Source organism: Alligator sinensis, unplaced genomic scaffold (genome assembly GCF_000455745.1).
Source record: "Alligator sinensis unplaced genomic scaffold, ASM45574v1 scaffold593_1, whole genome shotgun sequence".
Lineage (NCBI taxonomy): Eukaryota > Metazoa > Chordata > Crocodylia > Alligatoridae > Alligator > Alligator sinensis.
This window is the reverse complement of record NW_005842415.1, coordinates 397,177-420,426: the sequence shown is the minus strand read 5'-3', so window position 1 is coordinate 420,426 and position 23,250 is coordinate 397,177. Positions and strand designations below refer to the sequence as shown.

At 43.6% G+C, this 23,250-nt stretch overlaps 1 protein-coding gene across 4 annotated transcripts in view; it reads left to right on the top strand.

Annotated features, from left to right (window-relative positions):
- Positions 1–1,101: 1,101 nt before the first annotated feature.
- TPP2 (tripeptidyl peptidase 2) overlaps positions 1,102–23,250 on the top strand; it is an 86,080-nt gene continuing 63,931 nt past the window's right edge. For 2 of the 4 annotated variants that reach the window (XM_025211589.1, XM_006030048.3), the window contains exons 1-8: positions 1,103–1,707; positions 10,788–10,916; positions 12,319–12,414; positions 12,650–12,754; positions 14,662–14,786; positions 17,010–17,173; positions 19,529–19,683; positions 23,093–23,169. In XM_025211589.1, coding sequence (XP_025067374.1) covers positions 1,546–1,707; positions 10,788–10,916; positions 12,319–12,414; positions 12,650–12,754; positions 14,662–14,786; positions 17,010–17,173; positions 19,529–19,683; positions 23,093–23,169 — 1,013 coding nt within the window. In that variant the 5' untranslated portion in view covers positions 1,103–1,545. Of the gene's footprint in view, positions 1,708–10,787; positions 10,917–12,318; positions 12,415–12,649; positions 12,755–14,661; positions 14,787–17,009; positions 17,174–19,528; positions 19,684–23,092; positions 23,170–23,250 lie in introns of all 4 variants that reach the window. The other 2 variants (XM_014522929.2, XM_006030049.3) reach the window with 2 other exon arrangements.

Here is a 23,250-nt window from a genome sequence, read left to right as displayed (position 1 = left end):
ATGATGTGGCAGGCAGTGGCTGCTGGGGACTAGGTGGGGCATTGGGTGTGACCGTGCTGGAGCTCTGGGAGTAGCCGGAGCTGCTGGTGGCAGGGAGCAGAGCCAGGCGCAGTGCATGGCCGGGACCTGCCCATGCAGCCAACTCCCATCCTGGCCATGATCCTGCATGTTTGCCAGGTGCTGCTGCAGCCAGTCTGAGCTGCAGCAGGGTGAGGGGCTGCCCCCGGAGCTCAGGCCATGCTGGATACACCCAGTGGGCTCTATACTCCTAGCACTGCCTAGTATACTCCTAGCACTGCCTAGCACTGCCTAGTTCTGCACAACTGGTCCCAGGCTCCAGTTCATGTGGACCTGTGGGCGGGGGTAGCCGCAGCTGCTGCCTTAGGCCTGGGGGTCACAGGGGGTTGCGGGGAGGCGGGAGGGGTGCTGGCTTCCCTCTGTAAATTGTGGCTTTCCATGTGGACAAAAGCAGAGATCTGCTGCTGTGGCTGTGGCAGTGGAAGAGAAAAGCAGAGAATTAAGGGTGCAGCAGGGTGGTACGCTCCTCTCCAGCACTGCTAGGGTGTTGTTTAAACTAAATCAGTGCTATTAGACCAAATTGTTTTTATTTTGGATTTTAAACCACTTTCCAGACCCATTTCATTGTCACTTCCTGCAGCTTCGTTGGTGTCAAGTCACATGACATCACTTCCTGATGCGATACCACTTCCTGTGTGGTCTTTGAATATGGGCCGGCCCACTGGGTGATAAAAAGTTCATGATCTGGCCGCACATTCAAAAAGGTTGGACACCGCTGCAACAGGTGATCCAGCAATAAAGGCCCAACCCAATAAGGTTTTAGTCTTTTCCTATCCTAGTCTGAATACTGCAGCCCTGCCCCTCGCGACAAAAAAAAAACTCCTTGTGGGGTGTTACAGGAGAAGGACCCCAGCCCTCCGGAGCACAAGACCCCCATGGGGGAGGGGATTAGCTCCACCCTCTGCAACGTTAGAGCGGGAGGTTCTGATTGGCCCAACCCCGCTCTCTCCTCCCCCGCGCCACCGCGCGCCCTTGCGCATGCGCGGCGGCGGCCTGAGCCACGTGTGCTGTCCGTTCGCGAGCTGCCTTTGGCTTGGCAGTGGAGGGTTTCGCGGCCCGAAGCGGGACAAGGGGGCTGAATCTAGTCAGAACACTAATATGGGGAGGAGGCGGGAAGGAACGGGCGGGCGCTCCCTTTAAAAGTATTCTTGAAAGGGCAGCGGCTGCGTCACTAAGCCAAGCGCTCTTGACTTCCGGAGGTTCCTTCAGCCCGATTGGCTGGGCAGCAAAAAAAAAGGGGCGCGCGCGCATGCGCTCTCCAGCTCCGGCGCGGCCAGAATTGCGTCCCGCTTTCCTATTGGTCCCTTCCCTCCCCCCTCCTTTTAGCCAGCCATTCCCCGCTGGCTGGCACATTGGGGCCCGTAGTGCCCTGTGATTGGCCGAGCTGGCGCCTGCGCCGCTGGGTTCCGGGCAAGGAGTCGCTGCCGGTCGCGCGCTACGCTCGTTTGTTCTCCCTCTGCCGACATCATGGCGGCTGCCGCCGAAGAGCCGTTCCCTTTCCACGGGCTGCTGCCCAAGAAGGAGACCGGCGCCGCCTCCTTCCTCTGCCGCTACCCGGAGTACGACGGGCGTGGCGTGCTGCTGGCTGTGCTCGACACCGGCGTCGACCCGGGCGCCCCGGGAATGCAGGTGGGCAACGGCGGGGGCGGACGGGCCTGGCGTGTGTGTGAGGGAAGGGTCTTGCGGGGTGGGGAGGGGCTGGCTCGGGTGTCCGGGGGGAGCTCCCAGCAGGCGCCTTGCAACTCTCCCCATCTCAACCCCTGGGGCGGTTAACCTTCTCTGATTCATTCCCTTCTTGCCAGGGCTGAGCTGCCTCGGTGGTGCCTGCGCCTAGCGCTGACAGGCTGGCGGGGGGGGGCATTACCTGAGTGCCTGAGGCAGGCAAGCAAGGGTCTTTGGGTAGATGCAATGTCTTTTATTAGACTAAAATGTGACAGGGGCAGGAGGATGGATGGATGGGCACAATAGTGCTTCAAGCATCCATCGTTCCCCTTGGTTTTGTTTGTAGTTACCGTGGCCTGAGAGTTCCTGCTCTGAGTGGCTGTGAGCCCGGCCCTGAGCTCTGGTGCTTGGCGCCTTCTGAGCACTTCCCTCTGCAGCTTTCAGTTTCTAACTTGCTTTCCTGCGCACGTGTCTGTGTGTGCATTCCTGTCTGTCTGTCTATTCGTCTGTGATTCGTGCATACTCGCATACAGTGTGTGGATGCAGTGCAGCTGGGTTTTTTTAAATAGAGATGGGTGTGAGGATGCAGGGTGAGTGGGTTTTGTGTGTATGCGTGCTCATACATTTGTGTATGTGTGTGCACATATGCACACTGCATTCAGTCGCTGCTCAGCACCTCCAGCTGGATCTGGGCAGCAGGTGTGATGGACGTTGAGGAGGAGTTTGAAGAAAGGCAGCAGTTTTACGTGAAGGTTAAAGGAGAGTATAGGCAACTGTGGCAAGGATGCTTAGATGAGAGGTGAACAAGCTAATGTCAGCATCATATCAAAAAGGGTGTGGGGCTGCTATGGGAGAAGATGGGACTGTAGCTGAAGGGCAGCAATTATTTGGGTCTGCATGCCACATAGACTGTTCTGGGTAGCTGCCATGGGCCAGTCAGCATCCTGCCCCACCCCATGCAACAGCCCAGAGCCCCTCTGGCCCCAGCCCGCCCTGCGCCTGGTCTGGACCACCTGCCCATGCTGAGCAGCTGCAGCAGTTGGGCAGAAGCTGCTGCTCGGCAATAGGGAGGGGGCGGGAGTGGTCATCTTTCCCTTTGCCACTGCCAGGCCCTTCTTGCTACAGTGTGTGAAGCCTGTGTCCAGGCTGTCCTATGACTCTTCTCCCCCACCATCACAGCTGCCTCTGGGCTGCCCAGCAGGGCAGCAGTAGCAGTGCAGAGGAGCACTGCCTGGGCTGTCTAGAAAGGCAGTCTACCCAGGGGGCAGTGGGACACCCCCTTGGCCAGACAGCACCTGGGCCAGGCAGGACCAAGAGACCTGCTGTGGGCCATATTTTGCCAACCCCTGCTGTAGATAGAGTAGTGCAGAGGTTTGGAGGGGCCTGAAAAAAGTTTGAACCTTTTGAAATGGGGCAAAGCAGGCCAGTGGTGAAGGAGTAGATGGTCAGAATGTGTCTGTTTGGAATGAAGTGAAAGGGAATGTTGTCTTGTTACACAGGCTTTTGTTTTACCCAAAGTACAAGAAAAGCCAAAGCAAGTTCCTCTAAACTGCATGCTGATTTATTGGGATGTTATAGATAAGGCAATATTAACAAGAGCAGCTACATACAGCAGAGAATACAGACATACTTACTGCTGGGGGGGTGAGGTCTCAGGGTCCTCAGAATCAATCCTCAGGGTTTGAGGTGAGTTCTACATTCCCACCCCTCCGCCTTTGTACGGAGCAGTTTTATACAGTGCAGGTTCAGATTTCTGTGTTCCTGCCCATTCCTCTGAGATAAGGATCTCTTAGCCAACTCATTAGGGAGCAGGGAAACCGAGTCATGGCCTGTGACAATTGTTCTTTCCTAGGGTTGCCTTATTAGCATTGCACTATGCAGCTCAACTCTCTTGAAACTCTCCCTTGCAATCTGCTTCTTGCATGCTAATTGTTGTGATTTCAGTCTGAACTCCTTCTGGGATCAGCGTACCAATGCAGAAGAATGTAGGAACCCCGGAACTTCAAAAAGGGGTGAGAGATGTTTCGGACTCCCTGACAGTCTGGGTGTCAGGAAAACCAGAAAGAAAGAGTTTGGCATAGTCAAAACAAAGTTTATGAGGGTCTATAGGAGTTGGAAGTTGAATCTCAGGTTACAAATGCGCACAGTGTGGAGCTTTGGTTCTTTTAATGGCAGAGCAAAGAAGTAGACAGTTTTGGAGGAAAGATTCATTTCGCCTTTTTATGAAGGCAGTGGTGAATTCAGGAAGGAACTGTCCTGGAATTATTGACAAGTTCATCAGGAATGGAAATGTCTAAATGTGATACTTGAAATTGTGAGCAGATCTAATTAGAGAGAGAAAGTGTATAATAAAGAGGACTGGGCAAAGGTTGCAGTGCTTTGGGAGTTTCATGGAGTGGATGTGAGAAGGAGAACAGACCAAAAAAAGAACACTGAAAGAATGACCACACACAGAAAATGAAGTGGGGAGAAGGGTGGGATATTAAGAAGGGTGGTGTAACAGTGTTAAAAGCAGACTAGGCATTAGGATGGGTGGAGACTGATTTGATAGGAAACTACTTGAAAGCAGGGTTGTGAAGATCATCCAAACCTACAGGCTGCTTAAGCTGTTCTGGGCTGGTCCTTGGGCCAGGTCTGGATCTAGCATGTGCCCTGGACCAGCAGTCTACAGACTGTGCAGCGCGTGGGGTTGATCTGATGACACATGATTCTAATTGAGGACCCACGGGCAATACCAGAGGCTACGTCATGGGGTTCCATAGGCTGTACCTTTGATATCCCTCCTTTAACGAAGTGATTCTCAACCAGGATGCCACAAGATTCTTTTATGCATGATGTAGGGGTGCTGCATAGTATTAGCACTATCAGATGTGCAAGCACCTAGATGTTTTTGGTGCTCAGAACCATATAAAGTTCAGGCTGCATTCTCAGGAAAATTAAATGGGCTTAATATTATTATTTCTTTTGTTCTGTTGAAAGATGTCAGGCAATGTATATTGTGCTACATCTAAAAGAGAGTCTGATTCTAGCATATTTTATTTGGTTTACAAGGGTTTATTTTTTTCCTATTAGTTGTGAAGAATTAAGTTTCCTGAAACAAAGCTATAGATAATATTGTAGTTATCCTGTATATCATCTGGTCATAATTAAACCTTGAGGAGGGGGCATTATTTTGGATGGACCATGGGAGGCTGGGGGGGGAAGGTATCAGAGGGATGCAACTTTTTTTTTTTTTAGTAAAGGCAAGCCTTTTGATACTGATATGCCCTGCTCCTCAAGTATGCCCACACCAACTCTTTATTTGTTGGCTTAACAATGTCGTTCTCCATTGATTCCCTTCTTCACTGCAACAAGTTAAAATTCCTTTTCTTTTTACAGCCATGTATCCTTATAGCATATCTAACTTAATTTCATCGTGTTGTCTTTCACTTTTGCAACTGGTGCTAGTTTTAAAGTCCTGTGTGTCTGCTTCCCTTGCAACAGTGGGGTTTTTTTTCATTGGTAGCTCTGGATAAATACTCATTTTTATTAGCCATAATTCAAAAACAATTCACTTGACTGAAACCTCAGGATGTGTGGGTATTTAAATTGGGTGACTGCATAATTCTGTTGTGCCCTTTGCTTCTCTATCCCATCTTCTCTGTTGTTAGCTTGCTTATTTTGTCATGTTTCAGTGCAGAAACCATACCATTCAGTGCAGGACCATACCATTTAGCAAGCTTGTTTTATAAAGTGTCAAGTATGCTTTTAGCTGCTGTCAAATAAATAGTAAAGGGCTTAATTGTCACTTCATAAACTTGCAGTTTTTCCCACTAGAAACTGCATTTGGCCGAAGTAGTCAATTTGATCTGACTCTTTTTAAACAAAACAGTTTGTATGCAAAAAAAAGTCTTAGCTTTTATGATGTAATGAAAGAGCTTAAGCTATATTTTTTCTGCTGAAATCAGTAAAGCCTGATGGGTTGACAAGAGTGTGTCCAGTCATGTGTGCGTGCTTTAAGTCAGACTTCAGATTGACATAATTTAAGAGTAGACTATCCAGCTCTACTCCTGTTACATGCAGAAGCTTCTTGATGTCAGAGTAATTTTTAAATCCTTGATTTAAATTAATTTATAAAAAATATTTAAATTAGTTTCACAAAGCCCCAGCTAATCTGAAAAATATATGCTGTCATAACTTTAAAATAAATAATTAAAAAGTTTTTTATTTCTCACTGCTGGTAGGTTGTTTCATGTGAATTTTACTAAACTACTATTGGCTAAAAACAGTACAAAATAGTAATTCTACTATTTTCCCTTCCAAATCCAAAATGGCACAAAATATTTGTAACTATGTCACAAGTTGCTTCTTTTTTTAGCACAAGTAAATTGTTTCGGATTTCAGTACCTTACCATAAACAAAACTACTGAAATTTATTTTGACATGATGTCTATTGATTGGTTTCAGAACTAAAGTAATCCAACATTAAAACAGTCCATAATAAAAGTAATTTTATTATTTACATTCGTTGGTGTTGCTTTCAGAATTAAAATGCTTGATAATACTTAGTTTGTGCCAGCCAAAGTCTTTTTCTCATAATTATGAAATATGAAGCATCTGTCTGGGACATGGACAGAAGGGACTGAATCTGGGATCATTGGATATGGAACCCTGTATCCAATACTGCAGATGAAGGACCAGCATTCATTGTTTCAAAGACACTACTTAAGACCGTACTTATGTGGATCCTCAAGTGAAGGGTAGAGATGCATATAGGGTAAGTGTGTCTTACACTTTGTTTCTGTCGAGGGAACCACTTCCTAAACCTGCTACAGCTCATCCTCCCAGTGGCCACATGTTTGGACAATGACTCCTATGACAAATCAACCTACTCATGGGTTATATTTTCATTCATTTTTTTTCACACAATTCCATCATTGAACAGTTGTTAGATTTACTAGTAGAATACAGAAAAACCTGCCTATTGAAATGGCCCCATATGTTTATGTTTTGTTTATTTATTTATTAGATTTCTATCCTGTCCTATCCAAAGAGCTCAGAGCAGCTTACAGTAAACAAACAGCTCCAGACAGGATTCCTCAAACAACACCCCAAAACCTGAGAGCTCTCGCTCTGCCCACCCCCAGCCACTGTCTCCCTGGCTGCATCTGCATGCAAGTTAACCTTCCCACTAGTTTCAACCACACCTCCCAACAACTTATTCATAGAAACCCGTCTTCAGCATAAACCTCTTATACCTGTTTTGGAACATTTGTTGATTTTTCTGAGAGTGAAAACTTGCACATGTAAACATTAATTGCAAATGCCAAACAGTGACAGTGTTGAAGTCTGCTTTATAATGATTTTTTTTAAATAATTTTTTGCCATTATATAGCTGCAGTTCAGTAAATGTTATGTTCAATTGCTAAAGCTGTTGAAGATTAAATGTGTTATGTAGAAACAACGCATTACTATTAGCTTTACCATTTGGAGCAGTTCTTTAGGCAGCCTTTTCAAAGTCATATGTGTTAGTTTCTGCTAAATGGGAGTTAATTTTTGTGGTACCTGTCACTGACGTTTGTTGTATTTCGAAGTAATTTTGATTAAATGTTTATAGAACTACTGTAATCTATGAAAATTCTCAGCTTTAATATTGCATGAGAAACGCACAACTCTCTTTTAGTTTGGAAGCTGCTGAATTTATTGTTTATAACAGGGGTGGGCAGTTATTTCAGCTGGAGCACTGCTTAATGAGTTTTAGTGAGGTGTCAAGGGCCACAAGGGTAGCCCTGCCCCTTGACAGGTTCCCCACCCCCTGTTGCCATTTTGGGATTAGAAGTCCTGCCCCTAACCTCCCTAACCTTTGCCACTGGAAGTCCCTCCCCTTGTCTCAGAAGTACTCCTTTTGGGAGCGGGGTTGCCATCTTGAAACTGGAAAAAAAAATACCACAAATCATATACTAAAGAAATCAAACATCTACTATAACTTATTTTTCATAAATTTAAATATTTTTCTCCTGATTTATGTGTGTTTGCATTGTGTATCAAGAGAGAGTCTCAAAATAGCTTAACATACACTCTTACTCCTGTATATTGTGTGTCACCCACTGCTTTGTGGTTCTGAGCAGTGCCAGCCTTTGCTGTTCTGCTCTCTGCACCTGTGTCCAGGCCCCAGTGATCCCCATGCCTTTCCTAGGAAGCCCTTGACTGGGGCTCAGGGACTGGGCTACTTTAATGCCTTTCCCTTACAAGCCAGCCTCCTCCTGCACAGGCTATTCTAGAGGGCCTCTAAGCCTGGCTCTAGTGCCTACCTGGAGTGTTTCCCCCACCCCCAAATCTCTCTCTCTCTCCCCCATGCTGCTGCTGCTGCCCCCTCTGCCCTGCAGTGGTTTCTGGGACCAGGAGTTCCCCCAGGCTGGGGCCACATGTCCCAGCACTGGTGCGGGCATATGGCAGGGCTGTGTGTGGCAGTTGCCTCAGAGCCACAGCTCCCACCAGCAGGTCTTGTCCCTTCCCATGTGACCAGCTGGACACGCAGGTTGTGAGGTTGATGTAGGGTTTGTAGGGGTGACGCTTGTGATGGGGGTATGGGGCTTATGCAAGGGTTTGGGGTTTGTGGCTGAGTATGTGGATGAGGGCTTTGTCGGGGTGGTTTGGGGGTGTGGGGCTTATGGGTGCATTGTGGGTGATTGTGGGTGTGGGGGAGGACTGTGTGGATATGTGGAGGGCTTCCCTGGAGGGGTGGGTCCCCCGCCTACCTTCCACAGGGTATACAGCCCCCTGCAGCAGCGGCTGTTTGGGGCACTCGGGACCTGCTGTTGGTAGAGGCCTGGCCGCCCCAGACCCAGCACCGTCTGCCGACTGTCGTGGGCCCAGCCCAGCCAGGCCTGGGGTTGTGTGCCTCCAGAGTGGCCACTGTGGCTGTCGCTTGGGGTCTTGGCACTGCATGGAGGGGCCATGCATCGGGCTGGGTTGGGTCCTGCCTCCAAGTGACCTACACACCTTTGGGCTGGGTTGGCTCCATGGGGGCAGGAGCCCCCATGAGGCAGATGTACAGCCTCTGCATGCAGTGCCGGGACGCCAGCTGACAGCCAGAGCAGGCTGGTGCTGCCTGAAGGCGCGTGGCCCTAAGCCAGGCTGGGTAAACAACATGCAGCACAGGCGGCACTGAGTTTGAGGCAGCCGGGTTTGTGCCGTGGTGTAGTGGGGGGGTTCTGCCAGCTGTGGGCCCTGAGTGCTTGACAGCCGATGCTGCTACAGGGAGGCTGTATGCCCTGTGGGGGCTGGGTGGGGGACCCCCTCCCCTGAGCTCCGCAACATGCAAACACAGCTTCCTTCACATCCACAGTCCCTCCTCACACCCACAATCCTCCCCCACATCCCTACTTACCTAGGACGGTGCCTGGGCCCAGGTCATGCTTCAGCCTTGCCTCACTCCTATTTGTCCCGGTGTGCTGTGGTAATGTGCTGGGACAGCCACAGAGATGCTCTGGCCAGATGCGTGCCTTGCCTTGCTTTTTTTTCTGCGTGTTTTTGTTTGATACTTGGGTTTCCAGGTGGCAAATTTAGAGCCCACGCTGCAAATATGCACTGCGGGGAACATTTTTTTTGTTCCCAGTGTGCCTTTGAGATGCTGCAACAGGCATGTGTGTGCTCATCCAGACGTGCCCTAGGAGTCTGTTTTGATAAATTCTGTTTTTAATTCAGTCAATTGTTTTGCCAAGCTGTTCTTTCCATTCTTATCTATTTGGATCATAAAAGAAACCTTGCGATATTGCCTTATAATGGGGTGACCAAACCATGGTTTGCAAGCCACATGCAGCTCCATGGCAGTTCAAACACAACTGCCAAAGAAAGCCATTCAACCACAGATTATTATTTGAGCTAGAGGATTATGTGCCTATCTTGACTCTGGGGCACATTAATCTTAAATTTTGTGTTCTGAAGCTCATGGTTATGCCAGTATTCTTGTGCTGGTAGAATGGCTTAGAAATGTGGCCGACTTTATTATATAACATATGCCATAATCTAATTCTAGCTGGATTAGGTGCCATCTGTGGTATCTTTTTATTGTATTTATTTTTTTTAGGTTCAACCTTATCACTTTTCTTCTGAAGGTTTCTAGTATCTCCTTTAGGGAGAAGGTTAGAAAGGTAAAGTTATGTAACACATCTTTTCTCATGGAGGGTTGGAAGTGACAACCTGTAAAGCCTAATAAAGTTGGTTGCTTTTCATTTAGTTTGAGATGGGAACATGGGTAAGTGCTCTGTTTAGCCAGTCAGTTTGCCTCCTTCCTTGGAAAGAATTCACTCCTTTCATAGTATTTATTTAGTAGGTTTCTAGCAATATAAACAACTTCTTACCAGCAATTGAATGTGACAGGATATTCATATTCCCATTGACTTTTGAAACATAAAGAAATAAAGCTTGTAACTGCATAGTGCTTGGGATGTAAATTCCCAGGCTATTCTTCTCCCTTAATGATTTGTATTTGTTCCTTTTCCTTTTGCTTTATGTCCTTTATTTTTTTTTCCCTTGGATGATTCCTGTACTGCTGCAAGATGAGGCAGGAGCAGTAGTGTGGAATGTAATGTGTACTATTCTATTTTGTTCTTTTCTATGTTCGTTTTTCTAAAGTTTGGCAGGAAAAGGCTGGCTTAGGCAGGTGAACATATTCCTCAGAAATGCAAGTAGTGTGTTTTGGGTAGTTAAGAAACAAGTAAAATTTGATCCTGCATTGACTTTAGGCCTCTGAGCATTAATAATGTAATCTTTCCTTTTTCTTGTCTCTTAGACATTGTTTTTCAGAAATCAGATAATTTTTATACAAGGCTATAACAGCATTGAAATGCAGTCTTCATCTCCACATGAATCTGTAACCATAATATTAACATAATTCCGTACTGTTTTGTTTGTATGTGTGTGAATAAAATGCAGGCTTGCCTAAATGTGCAGGTCAGTGTATTTAAAAAAAATGTATAAAAATGAAGGTGTCTGATTTGCTGTTGAAAGTGTCACTGGCAGAATCTGGTTATCTAAGTTTCACGTGATTATTTGTTTGCTTTCAGATTACAACTGATGGGAAACCCAAGATAGCTGACATTATTGATACAACAGGCAGTGGTGATGTAAACACTTCCACGGTAGTAGAACTCAAAGATGGGGAAATTGTAGGTCTTTCTGGAAGAACTCTAAAGGTAAAGGTTTCTATTGTATCATTGTATGGGGTTTTCTTTACTGTTGCTGGATTCAACGTCCCTCTTCCATCCTTTTGTTTTTCTGCATAGCGTATCACCTCCTAAACCCCACCCCAAACTAGTGTAGCATTTGCTGACCATTGTGTTAACTAACGTAACATTTGCTGACCATTATGATGTTCATTCTGCTTGTGTGTTATGTCCCTTTCACCCTACTTTGTCTTGTCTATTTATGCTTTAAGTTCTGTGGGTCAGAGGCTGCTGATCACTGGGTGTTTTCAATATTAAAATGCACTTAATGTCAGTTATTTGATTGGTCCTTGGGCATTTTAAAATGACAAATCCAATATTTTAAACTTAGTTCTGAAAGATGGATCAGCAGAACATCAAGATACCTTTAGAAATATCCCAAAATGTGTATGATCATGTGAAATATACTAATATTTGTGGAGACTAGCTTTATAAAATATATCAGATTAAAACTTGACATCCAGAGACAAGAGTCTGATTAGGTGACTGATGGTTCTAGTTACAAAAGCCACATTTTCTTGCTGTTAAGACCCCAGAGGTCTGAAAATAGTCTAGAACAGGTGATCAACTTGTGACATAAGTGCCACAGGTTGCATGGATAGCTTCTGCCTGTGGCAGGGGAAATGGATTGGAATAGCACTTGGAAAGGTCCTGGGGCTTAATTTGTGGCATGCTTGCCAAAAAGGGTGGATACCACTTGTCTAGAAGACAGCTGAGGTGGTAAGTCTTGTTAACAGCTATTGCTTTTGTTATTAATGGTCTTTATGAGGACTGATTTTGACACAGGTTAATGAGATGAAAGTTCTAAGTTTACATCTTTACAATATTTGAACTCCTCCATGCTGTCAGTCTTTTTATGATTGTATATGAGAGAATATAGTTCTGTCCTAATTGATCTGAAAGAGATGGGGTCAGCAAATTTGGTCTGACAGCCCAACGATAGCAGAAAGTTAAGCTCCACTTTTACCTCAAGCTGCTTGTCGGCGTCTAATATAGGAAACAGAACTGCCTACAACAATGATGAAAAGAAACCAGAACAAAATACTGCTTTGGCAATGTATTCTAGAGCTGGTATGAATGGCCAGCTCTGTAAAATGATAGTTCAGTTTCTACCATCATAAAACACCTGTATAGAGGTTTTCAATTATGGTGCCACATGTATTAATACTCCTTTCCTGGGAATGGGATTATGACTGCCACCTCATCTTGCAAAACCTGTTGGTTATTGCCACTTGAATCCAATGACAGATCTGAACCATTACAAATATATTTAGCTATGTAATTTTATGTAACACTTTAGCATTGCCTTTTGAGTCTGACTGTATATTTAGTGAACCTGTCTTTATTTTGGAGTCTTATTTGTTTGCTCTAGATTCCAACAAGCTGGATAAATCCTTCAGGCAAGTACCACATTGGCATGAAAAATGGCTATGATGTCTACCCTAAAGCTCTTAAGGAGAGGATTCAGGTAATGTTACCCTTTTGCTTCCGTTGAATGTATTCATATTTTATGGATTTTAATCCCTTTAAAAAAAATAAAGTTTTATTATAAATTATGGCTTTTAAATGACTTATGTAAGATGATTTGTTTGTATGTAGTTCTTTATGTACTAAATCATCTATTAATCATTTGGCAACTCTGCATGTGTAAAGTACTAATATTGTTATATTTTAGTGAAAAATCTTAGCTTTTTCTTTTACAGAAAGAACGCAAGGAAAAACTCTGGGATCCTTTTCACAGACTACTTCTAGCAGAGGCTTGTAGAAAATTAGATGAATTTGATGCTGTTCATAGCTCTCCTTCACAAGTTTGTACTATTTTTTAAAAACTGTCATTGTTCATAGTATACAAATGAAGAATAAGAGACCTAATAAGATTATTCTAGTACACAATTTTATTGTTGTATTTTTGTTCTTTTGTTGGGTAGTAGAAAATATATATAAATACTTCTGTGGCTTTGAATACTCTCATTTTCTTCTATATTAGTTTTTACAGTAAAGTAGTTTTCATTTTCTGTATTGTGTCCTGATAGATCTTGTGATCTGTGATGATCTCAGTAGAGAAAATTGACAATGTTTTCCTTTCATGAAAGCTGCATGTTATTGTAAAGTGACAGGCAGTAAATTCACTAAGGGTTTAGACCAGTGGCTCCCAACCTCAGGTCGTGACCAAAAGCAGGGTCGTGGGGAGGTCCGCCCCTCTCGCCTGGGGCTGTCCCCAGTGCACGGTCCGCATGGCTCTCGCCACCACTGCCTCCCACAATCCTGACCCAGCCTGGGCTCTGCTAGTGCCGCCAGGCTTTAGTGAGGTGGAGGCAGGGGTTGTGACCTGGATTTAGGGTCACAGCAAAAAAAGGTTGGGAGCCACTGGTTTAGACTGTTGTAACAGTCCTATACTTTATTCATTTTGGTTGTTAAAGTGTAACAGTTAAATCCCTCTGCGGCTATAGAGACACTGTATTAGCTTTAACTCTTTCATTCAGGATTACATTTTCAGGAGTTGCTTAAACTGCTATGAAAGCATACAGTGTAACTGTTACAACTGGAACCTAGTCCTGAGTGGCAGCTCTTTTTCCCCCTTGTAGTTGGGATCTACCCAAGTTGCTGCCAGCAAAAACCAATTTTACAGCCTTTTTGAAGTGAGCCCACTCCACGCTGCTGATTGGTTGAGTGGGCTGTCTGTTATGCAGTCCCATCCCTCTCCACTGATTGATTGGCAAAGAGGGGCGAGGTCATGTGCTGGGCAGCCCTCAGCCAGTTGGAGGTGGTTCCGCCTTTATACCAGTGGGCCCTCTCTCCCACCCCAAAGGCTGCAAGGCCAGGTCACAATGAGCATGAGGACTGCCGGCATTTTATTTTTAGTAATTTTTTTTCATTTTTGGTGGATTTTTAATTTCATGGACAATGCCCAATTTTGTGGATTTATTAAAGTTTCTGAAAGCTATCCTCAGCCCTGAGTGCTGTGAGCTCTTTGGAGCACTTGTGAATCATCTTTGTTAATGACACCTCTGAACAGTTTGTTACCTTTTTATATCCCTAAATTGATTCACAAGCGCGAATAAAATAATTTAAGTAAATGCATTTCTACTTTACACTCCCTGCCCCGTCCTCAGACTACCGTAGAAATATGGGTAGTCACTGCTGAAGACAATGTACCCTAAACTTTCAAACGTTACTTGTTCATATCTTCTGTAATACTTATAAGTCCCTTAAGAAGCAGTGATACAAGTACTGTCATTTTTCTTACTTTAAATTTGCTCTAAAGACCTCTTTAAAAGTAAGACACTATTAAAACTGGTAATCTGTACTAAAAAGTAGACTTAACAGTTTTCAGTGGTTTGTAAATTGTGCCTGCATCCTGAGTTCCTATAAAATAATATTAAGTAGTTACTGCAGATTGGTCCCTTTTGTTCTTATATCCAGCCAAAGTACTGTACAATAATTATGTCAACAGAAATGGGTATATTGGCTTTGTTAGAAGAATATACTTAGTATGAATATAACAGCATATGATCTACTGAAGAATAATATTAGCAGCACCTTTTTAAATACATTCATGTGTCAGGAGATGGGAGCATTCCCAGTAATTGAATTGACTAATTAACAACTATAAACAGCGCTAAAATGATAAGCCTTTCACCTTGTGAAAATATATGGTTCATATTACTTAAAAAATAAAAATATTCATATTTTATGCATTCTTTTCTTTTTCCAGGTAAATAAATTACAGAAGGAGGAGCTTCAAAGTCACGTAGAACTGTTGAATTCTTTTGAGAAAAAATACAGCGATCCTGGTCCTGTCTATGATTGCTTAGTGTGGCATGATGGTGATACTTGGAGGTAAATGCTCAAGATTTTGCTGCATTATAAAATAATTTGCTTGTGCATATAAATCACTGAATCTCTGAGTTTTGGATTGCTGGAAAAAATAGGAACTTACTATATGTCATTTTTTTTAAGAACGTTTCCAAAATAAGCCTGTATCATAGAAAAGCTTGCTAATGTAGGCATTACATAGGTTCTGATCCTGCATTGTGATCTTGTAATTTGGCCACCAAGCCTGTGCAGAGTTCTGGTGAAGTATTTGGATCAAAGTAAGTGCAGTTTCAGGTGTAGTTTAATGTTCTTCTATTGCCCAAGAATGCATTAAAGTGTCTTGTCTTGCTGTTCTTAAGTGTATAAATTGCTAGCTATTTGTATGTAATTATTGGGGATCCTGGTTTTCTCTGTTTAAATATCACAAATTCTCTGATTTAAAACCCCCCAAATTGACGATTAAAATGAAATGCCATATTATAGTATATTGTAATCAATTAAGCACAATGTTTTACTGGTATATTTACAGTTTTAAAGCAATTTTGGAAGCCTGCCATTGCCTCAGTCAGTAAATTCTAAATACCTATAAATGTTGGTATTTGATTTTGCATTTTTTAACATGGAAAATCAGAGCTCTCACTGCCCCCTTCACTCACCAGGGTCCCAGGCCCCTCACTCCCAAGCCACAACTACCTTTTCCCCCCTCCCCTTCAGCCCTGCTGGAGGGGGCCCCCAGCTGCCAGGATTACAGGGCTAGGGACCCAGGTCCGCAGCCCTCTACCCCTGCAGCAGCATCTGAGTCCTGCCTTCCACCCATGGGAGGTAACAGCTGCTGTGGCCTGAGTAGGCAGCAAAGTGTAGAGCCTGCCCGGCTCCCCTTCTCCCACTGGTGGCACAGATGGAGTGGAGCCCATGGGAGAGATGGGTGCAGGCTGCCTGCTGCAGGATCAAGCTTCATGCCCTGCTGTCCTCCTCCCAGAGCCTCCACGGCCCAGAGGGCGGGACCTGGCATAGCAAGGCAGAGTAGGGTCAGGTGGAAAAGCTTCTTGCTGCTGCAAGCCCCATGCTGCTCTGGCAAAGCACCCACTGCCCACCTAGCAGCCGTGAGGGGCCCAACCCTGCTGCTGTCAGGAAGGTAGGAGGCATTTTGACAGAGTGGCACGGGGCTAGCAGTGGCAAGAAGCTTTCCTGCCTGGCCCTGCTCTGCCCTGCACCCTGGGTCTTGCTTGCTGGGCTGCGGAGGCCCCAAAGGGAAGGCAGCAGTGTGAGCCTGAAACAGCCCACACTCACCCTGTGCACAGATCTGGGGGGCACATGCCCCCCATGGTCCCTCCAGGAGTGCATGCAGCAGCAAGAGCAAGCCCCACCCCCCCTGCCCCCTGAACAAGCCACCCGCAGCCCTGTCCTGCTCCCCGCTGGGGCCCTGTGGCCATGCATTCTGGCCCTTGACCCCAAACCCCCACGCACTGCCCCGCTGATCAACAGTCCCAGCCCTGCCCAACTCCCTCCCTATGGGGGCCTCAATTTCCTCCTCTTTTCCCTCCCCCTCCTGGGCACCCTGGAGAGCACTGGGGAGGTGTTCTCCAGGGTGCCCAGCGGCCATGTGCATGTATATGTGCCTGGTGGCTCTCCTCCTGCTTCCCCTAGCCCCTTGCAGGCTGGAACTCTGCCAGCCTGCATAGAGCTCTTTGCAAAAGTGGAAGATCTGAATATTTCTCTGCTAAAATGAGAAATCCGCATTTTTCTCCGTGAAAAGGGAAAATCCACATTTTTCCCCCATTTTTCCGTGGGAAAAGGAAAACCCAGATCCCTGGTAATTACCCATTAGTGACACATTTTGGAATTTGTGAAGACTGTTCATTCGTCGCTTCTTTTATAGGTAATGTATTTTCCCTAATGACCAGCACAGCAAGTGTTTTAAAGTTAGGATCTTAAATCAGTATTAGGCCATGTGAGTAAAGTGACTTGACTTTCTCCCTGGGCTGCTGAGTAAAAAAATACAAATCTGTAAGTCAACTGGATGTAGCACTTATGGAAAATAAAACTGTTACTTAAATGCCTTTATGATTTAGAAGCTTTATCTTGAGCATCCAGGTTTGAAAATTCTAACTATAGTCTCTTATAAACGATTATGCAACTAAAAAGCCCTTCTATTAACTTCTCTAATTTTAAATGGAAAGGAAACAATTGAAGTCTTGCTGTGCACAGATTTATCTTGTATATGGTGACACACTTCTGTATTGCCAGAGCCTGCATAGATTCAAGTGAATGTGGAGACCTAACAAACTGCACTGTGTTGAGGACCTACAGAGTCTCACAGGAATATGGATCTTTTGGAACATCAGAGATGTTAAACTACTCTATTAATATATATGAAGAAGGAAACCTACTTTCTATTGTGACAAGTGGAGGTAATTTTTTTTAATTGGTAAAAAGTAAAAATTATTCTCAGTGTATCAGTAAGCAGAAATAGTATCACTTTTTCTTTCCCCGCAAAGTAAGATAGGCTTCATTTTCCAAGTAGCCTATATCAAAATATGCCCACCCATTTTTTTTCATTTAATTAGCAAAACATCTGTGTTAGATTGCTCCTTATGGGAGAGGAGAAATTTTAAGTCAAGGCACTTAAAATCTCTAAGAAAGCATAAATTGAAATCAACTTAGTTGTGTGAAATTAAAATGAAAATGCATACTATTGACCCCTCAATAGTGTTATGTTAAAATACTATTCTTGATATGTCATCTATTTAAATTTTATATAACCTTGATAAGCAAAATATAAATTTTTCTAAATTACTAATATGACTGGAAACTAGCAAGTTATGAAAACTATTTCTGCATGTAATATTAAGCATTTGTGCAAGAGGTTTATCTTTTTCGTTGTTCGTTATGTTTTGGGTTGGGGTTTTGTTTTTTGGAGCATTTGGGCTGAAATTTTATTTTTATAAGGATCCATTTGTATCAATTTAAAATATAATGTTTCTGGTTTTTAAGAAATGAGACAAATTAGCTTTTCAGTACATTTAATAGTTGTCGTGAACTGTTTATATATCTAACCTCAGTCTGTCTGTCTGTCTGTCTCTCTCTCGCTCTCTCTCTCTCTCTCCAAAAACCAATACCTGTATGACTTTTGAAGTCAGTAGGCTTCACCTTGCTATCCTACTCAAATAACGAAGCTTCAGGCTAAACTGAGATAATATTTCTCTTTCTACTTCCTTGGTGATGTTCTTTGTACGATTGTGTTTTGTTGGTTATTTGAGTGCTAATTTATACATGTACCAGTGTCTGCAGAGATGACCCAAGCAGGATGCGGGCCCAGGGCAAATCAACCTGTCCGGGGCCCCACCCCTGGACACGAGGAAGCTGGTGGTGGATTAAGTGTTGGGGATGTGGTGCCAAGAGGCCAGACATGAAGTTGTCAGCTGTGTGGAGTTGCTGCAGCTGCTCTGGCTGGCTCCACAGGGGCCCCCCAAAGTGTGGGGCCTGGGGCAGTTGCCCTGATTCGCCCCACCCTGGGACAGGCCCAAGTGGGTGGACCACTCTGCATGCAGGAGTTCCCTGGTCTCCAGCTGCCCACACCATGTGAAGTGATGCACGTGTATCTGGGAACCAAGGAGCTCCTTAATCGCCTGCTGCACATCTTGAAGCGCAACCCCTTGGCTTCTTGTGCAAGGACAGTTAAAGTCACAATGTGCAGCCTAGTGCTGGGCTCCATGCCATATATTTAAATTTAAGTGCAATACAAACTAGCAGCAACAGTGTTCCTCATTAAATTGGGAACATCTTCGTCACCTGTTTGCCATTTTACCATGCCATATATTGGCTGACCACGTTGCACTTTACATTTTATCACACATTTAATGTTAATCAGCTGATAAATGCAGTGTCTGCTCGGGGTCATATATGTATAACCATTAATTTTAATGCAGTTTTTCTTCACTCCTCATGTGAATGTGTGTAACTTGGCTGTTTTGATTTATGTTTAGACATAGTGAATCCAAGGTTCACATATTTGTATAGTGACAGTTGGGGCACTACTATTACAGCTTCAACTCTAATCCCATTTTGGTGCAGAATATAATTAGTAACATTACATTGTCATAGTTCAAGAAAGCTTGCCTAAAAGGTTGCTCGTGTTCTTAAGACCTTTTCTCCCATGTTCATCTAATGCACCACTTTTTGTGATTTCAATGTAAACTTAACACATTTATAATAATAAAACATTCTACAGGTTTCCCCTTTTCCCTTGTATAGCAAAACTTGTTTAAAAAAGAGGTTAATCTCATTGCTGTCGGTCAGTTTTTCTATTAAGGTTAATATCACAGAAGCAGACCTTTAGTCTTAATAAACATGTTTTATGGTACTTTGCAATAATAACTTGTATGAAATAGAGCAAATCCAAGTAAAATACTATTTTCAGAGCAGTATGAAGATACTTTAAAGATAATGACTTGTAAAATTGCAAGGTGGGTGGATTAGTGAAAGATGGCACTGTAATAGCTCAACAGGTAAATTAAAATGGTAGAGACTTGATTCAGAGCCTAGCCATGATGGCAATAAGTGTGTCAGATTTTCCCCCAATGTCCAGATTAAAATGAGAGCTAGTGTAGGATTTTGCCCATCCTGGTAGCTTCTGCATAAATTGTTTACTTTGTTTATATTTAAATGGCTAAGCAGATGAAACTGATTTGAATTGTAAGTTAAGTGATGTTTCTATTGGACTCTGTTTAGCACATGCAACACTGTTTTATCTTTAATCTGTCTAGGAGCACATGGGACACATGTAGCTAGTATTGCTGCTGGATACTTTCCAGAAGAACCAGAAAGAAATGGAGTGGCTCCTGGAGCTCAGATTCTTGCCATCAAGATTGGTGATACAAGACTAAGCACAATGGAAACTGGCACAGGCTTAATAAGAGCTGTAGGTCTTTATTAACAGACAGTTATGTTGCCTCCTTTTAGATATGCTTGTATAGTGTATCTTCTGGATGGCGAGTACAAATATATGTTGAGATGTACTTGGACATTGCTAAATTAATTGATATTGTATCATTTTCATGTGAGGGTTTATAGGCTTGTTATGGGTTATATTATTTTCTTGTGTACCACATAGCCTAGAATATAATACACCCCTTTTTTCCATTCTGCCTCTCAAAAATAAGATTTTCCTCCAACCCCCTCTCAGTCAGGGTGTATAGAGCAGGGACAGAGTCTAATCTTCAGCTCCTACCCTCCCTTAACTAAAATTGAAACCATAGTGCTGCTAAAGACTGGTCTGCATGGGTGGATCTGTGATTTTGAAAAGAGCTAGAGTTTCAGGGGCTTTGAAAAAGAGAAACCAGGAGCAGGTAACAGACAGCAAAGTTGCCTTTGAAGGTTAGCTTGATTAGTGGAACATCAAGACCACTAAAAAGGTTGTTATTAATGCCTGTACAGTTGAAGAACAACGAATCATTAAGTCAACTGATTCCCTTAGCTGCCTGAATGGTAATGCTACAACTACTACACTGTGGAATAGGAGTCAAAACAGGATTTGGCTGTTTCTCCAGCCTACTCGGGTCATTTTGAATCCTGGTCAATCCTAACTCTACTCTCTAACACATCTGCAACTCCACCCAACTTGATATTTTCCACAAACTTGCAACGTGTGCACTTGATCTCATCTTTAGATCATTAATGAAGATAATGAACAATACCAGACTCAGGACAACCCTCTCAGGAACCCCACTTAATTTATCCCAACTAGACATTGAACCATTGATAACTGATTAGAGCATTGTACTCCACAAGTAGATCTATATCCCAGCTTACAGACTACATGAAAGTACTGCATTTCCATACCTAGTTAATGGGAATGTCATGGGAGACTGTCAAAAGCCATGCTAAACTCAAGGTATTCACTGCTTTTCCTCTCCCCACTCTCCTTAATCCACAAGGCCTGTCATTTTATCATGGGAGGAAATCGGGTGGGTCAGGTGTTACTTGCTTTTGTTGAATCCATGCTTCCTGATTACCTTGTTCTCCAAGTGCTTCACAACAGATTCATTGAGGACCTACCCCATGATCTTTCCACGTGTAGAGGTCAGGGTGACTGGGGTAGTTTCCCAGATCCTCCTCTTTTCCAGTCATCTAGGATCTTACTTGACTTCCAGAGTTCTCAAAGAGGGTAACCAACGACTCAAACTGACTCAGATAATTTCATCTGTATGCTAGCGTACATCCCATCTGGGCCTGCTGACTTGAAAGCACCTAGCATTTCTATATGTTCTTCTATTGCTCCAGGATGTTTGTCTCCTTCCCTAGCTTTGCTGCCAACTGCACCCATCATCTGATAGCTGTTCTTGTTTGTGAAAGCTGAAGTAAAAATGGCATTAAATACTTCAGTCTTATCTGCAACATTCGTAACTAGATTTCCTTTTTGCATTTTTGTAAGAGGAAGACCATAGGAATTGTAGGTCCTTTACTTTTGGTATATTTGTAGGATCCCTTTTTATTGCCTTATGTCCCTTGCCAGCTGCGTCTCAAATTGTGCCTTGGCCTTCCTGCTTTTTTTTTCTTTTTGCATGCCCATGCAATGCTTTTCCTAGTACTATGAGCAAGTTTCTACTTTTTTTTGAGTTTCATCTCATGGAAGAGACTGCTGTCTAGCCAGGCTGGCCTCCTGTTGTACTTCCTTTTTTTTCTGTTTTATTGGAATCATTTGTTCCTGTGTTCTTAAGAGGGCCTCCTTAAAGTACTACCAGCTCTCTTGGACTTCTTTTCCTCTCAGACTTGCCTCCCAACGGAGCCTTCTCACCAGTTCCCTGAATTTGTTAAAGTCTGCTTTTCTGAAATCCAGTGTCCTTATTGTTCTGCTCTTCCTTCCTTCCTTCCTTCCTTCTCTTAGGATCTTGAACTTGTTACCTTCTACCTTCACGTTCTGAACAGTAAGTCGAGAAGAGCTTCCCTCCTAGTTGGCACCTCTTATCTGTATCAAAAAGTTATCCTTCACAGGATATTTGCTATACTGCTTGTGCATGGCTATATTTCCATCCCAGCAGATACCCTGATAATTAAAGTCCACCATGAGAATCAAGTCCTGTGATTTTTTTTTTTTTTTTTTAGAAGTTTCCACTGCTTTGTTTAAAGAAGGCCTCATCCCCCTTCTCATTTGGTGGCCTGTAGCAGATGCCCACAATGATATCCTCTCAGCTGCTCTTCCCCCTGACGTTTACCCAGAAGCTTTCAGCTGGCCTACCTTCCACTTTGTACTGCATCTCAGAACATGTGTTACCTCACCTTTTATAAACAAGACAACACGTCCTCCTTTTTTCTTCCTGTCTGTCCTTCCTGAACCAGCTAAATCCATCCATGACAGTACTCTAGTCCATGACAGTACTCCAGTCATGTCCCATTAACCCCAGTTAATGCTGTTTTTGTACTAGGACTGCTAATTCTGTCTCCCCCATACTCCTCTCATTTGTGTATAAACATTTGGGGTATTGAACTGTTCCATCCTTTCCCTGAGAACACTGCTTAGGCTTCTGTTATTGCTTCCCATCACTAAGTTCTTATCTAGGTCTCAGACTTTTTACTTACCTCTGGGGTTTTTTTCTCCATTCACTAGTGAACCTAGTTTAAAGCTCTCCATCGTTACTTAAACGGCTAGGAGATATTTGTGGTGGAAAAAGAGAAAGGGAGGTGGATGGAAATAAAAATACCATGTGGATGTTCTATAAAATTCTCAGCCTGCTATTTAGATGTCAGTAAAGGGTCATTTCACTTCAGTAATTGGATCACAAAGCAAAGGGAAAATTGAGCAGTGCTAGTTGCAAGCACTTAGTGGCCCCAAAACATCTGTATTCTTGTGCTCTGGATCAGAGGTTCCCAAACTTTTTTTCTTATTGCATGCCCCCTTCCAGATGTACCAGCTTCCCATGTACACCTACCAGCATATAATTTACAAGCTGCCTGTGTACACTTAGCACCTTAAATGAAAATTATTTTAATATAAAACAAATCTGCCATTACACAATTTCTCCCATGTACCCCCCAGAGATGACTTGTGTACCCCTAGGGTTACTTGTACCACAGTTTGTGAACCCTTTCTCTAGATCATATAATTTAGAAGTTGGTCCATTATGAGAGTGTAGGGCTTCAAGGTGTGTTTACTGGCTACAGAGAAAAAATATTTAGATAAACTCGTGCTTCAGTTTTAAATTACCTTAATTCAAATGGTTTTCATTAAAGATTAATGAGATGAAATAAATAGTTTTGTCATGGGTAAGCAGATGACCTCTTCCACCCTGTAAATTATTATCTTTCATCAGTTTAAACTCTGTTTTTAACAGATGATAGAAGCAATAAAATATAAATGTGATCTTGTCAACTACAGCTATGGAGAAGCCACTCACTGGCCAAATTCTGGGTAAGTGCAGTAAGTTTAATGTAGAATTCCCGCCGCTGCTGCTGCATGCATCCCAGGTGGAGGCATAGGCATGTCCGTCCG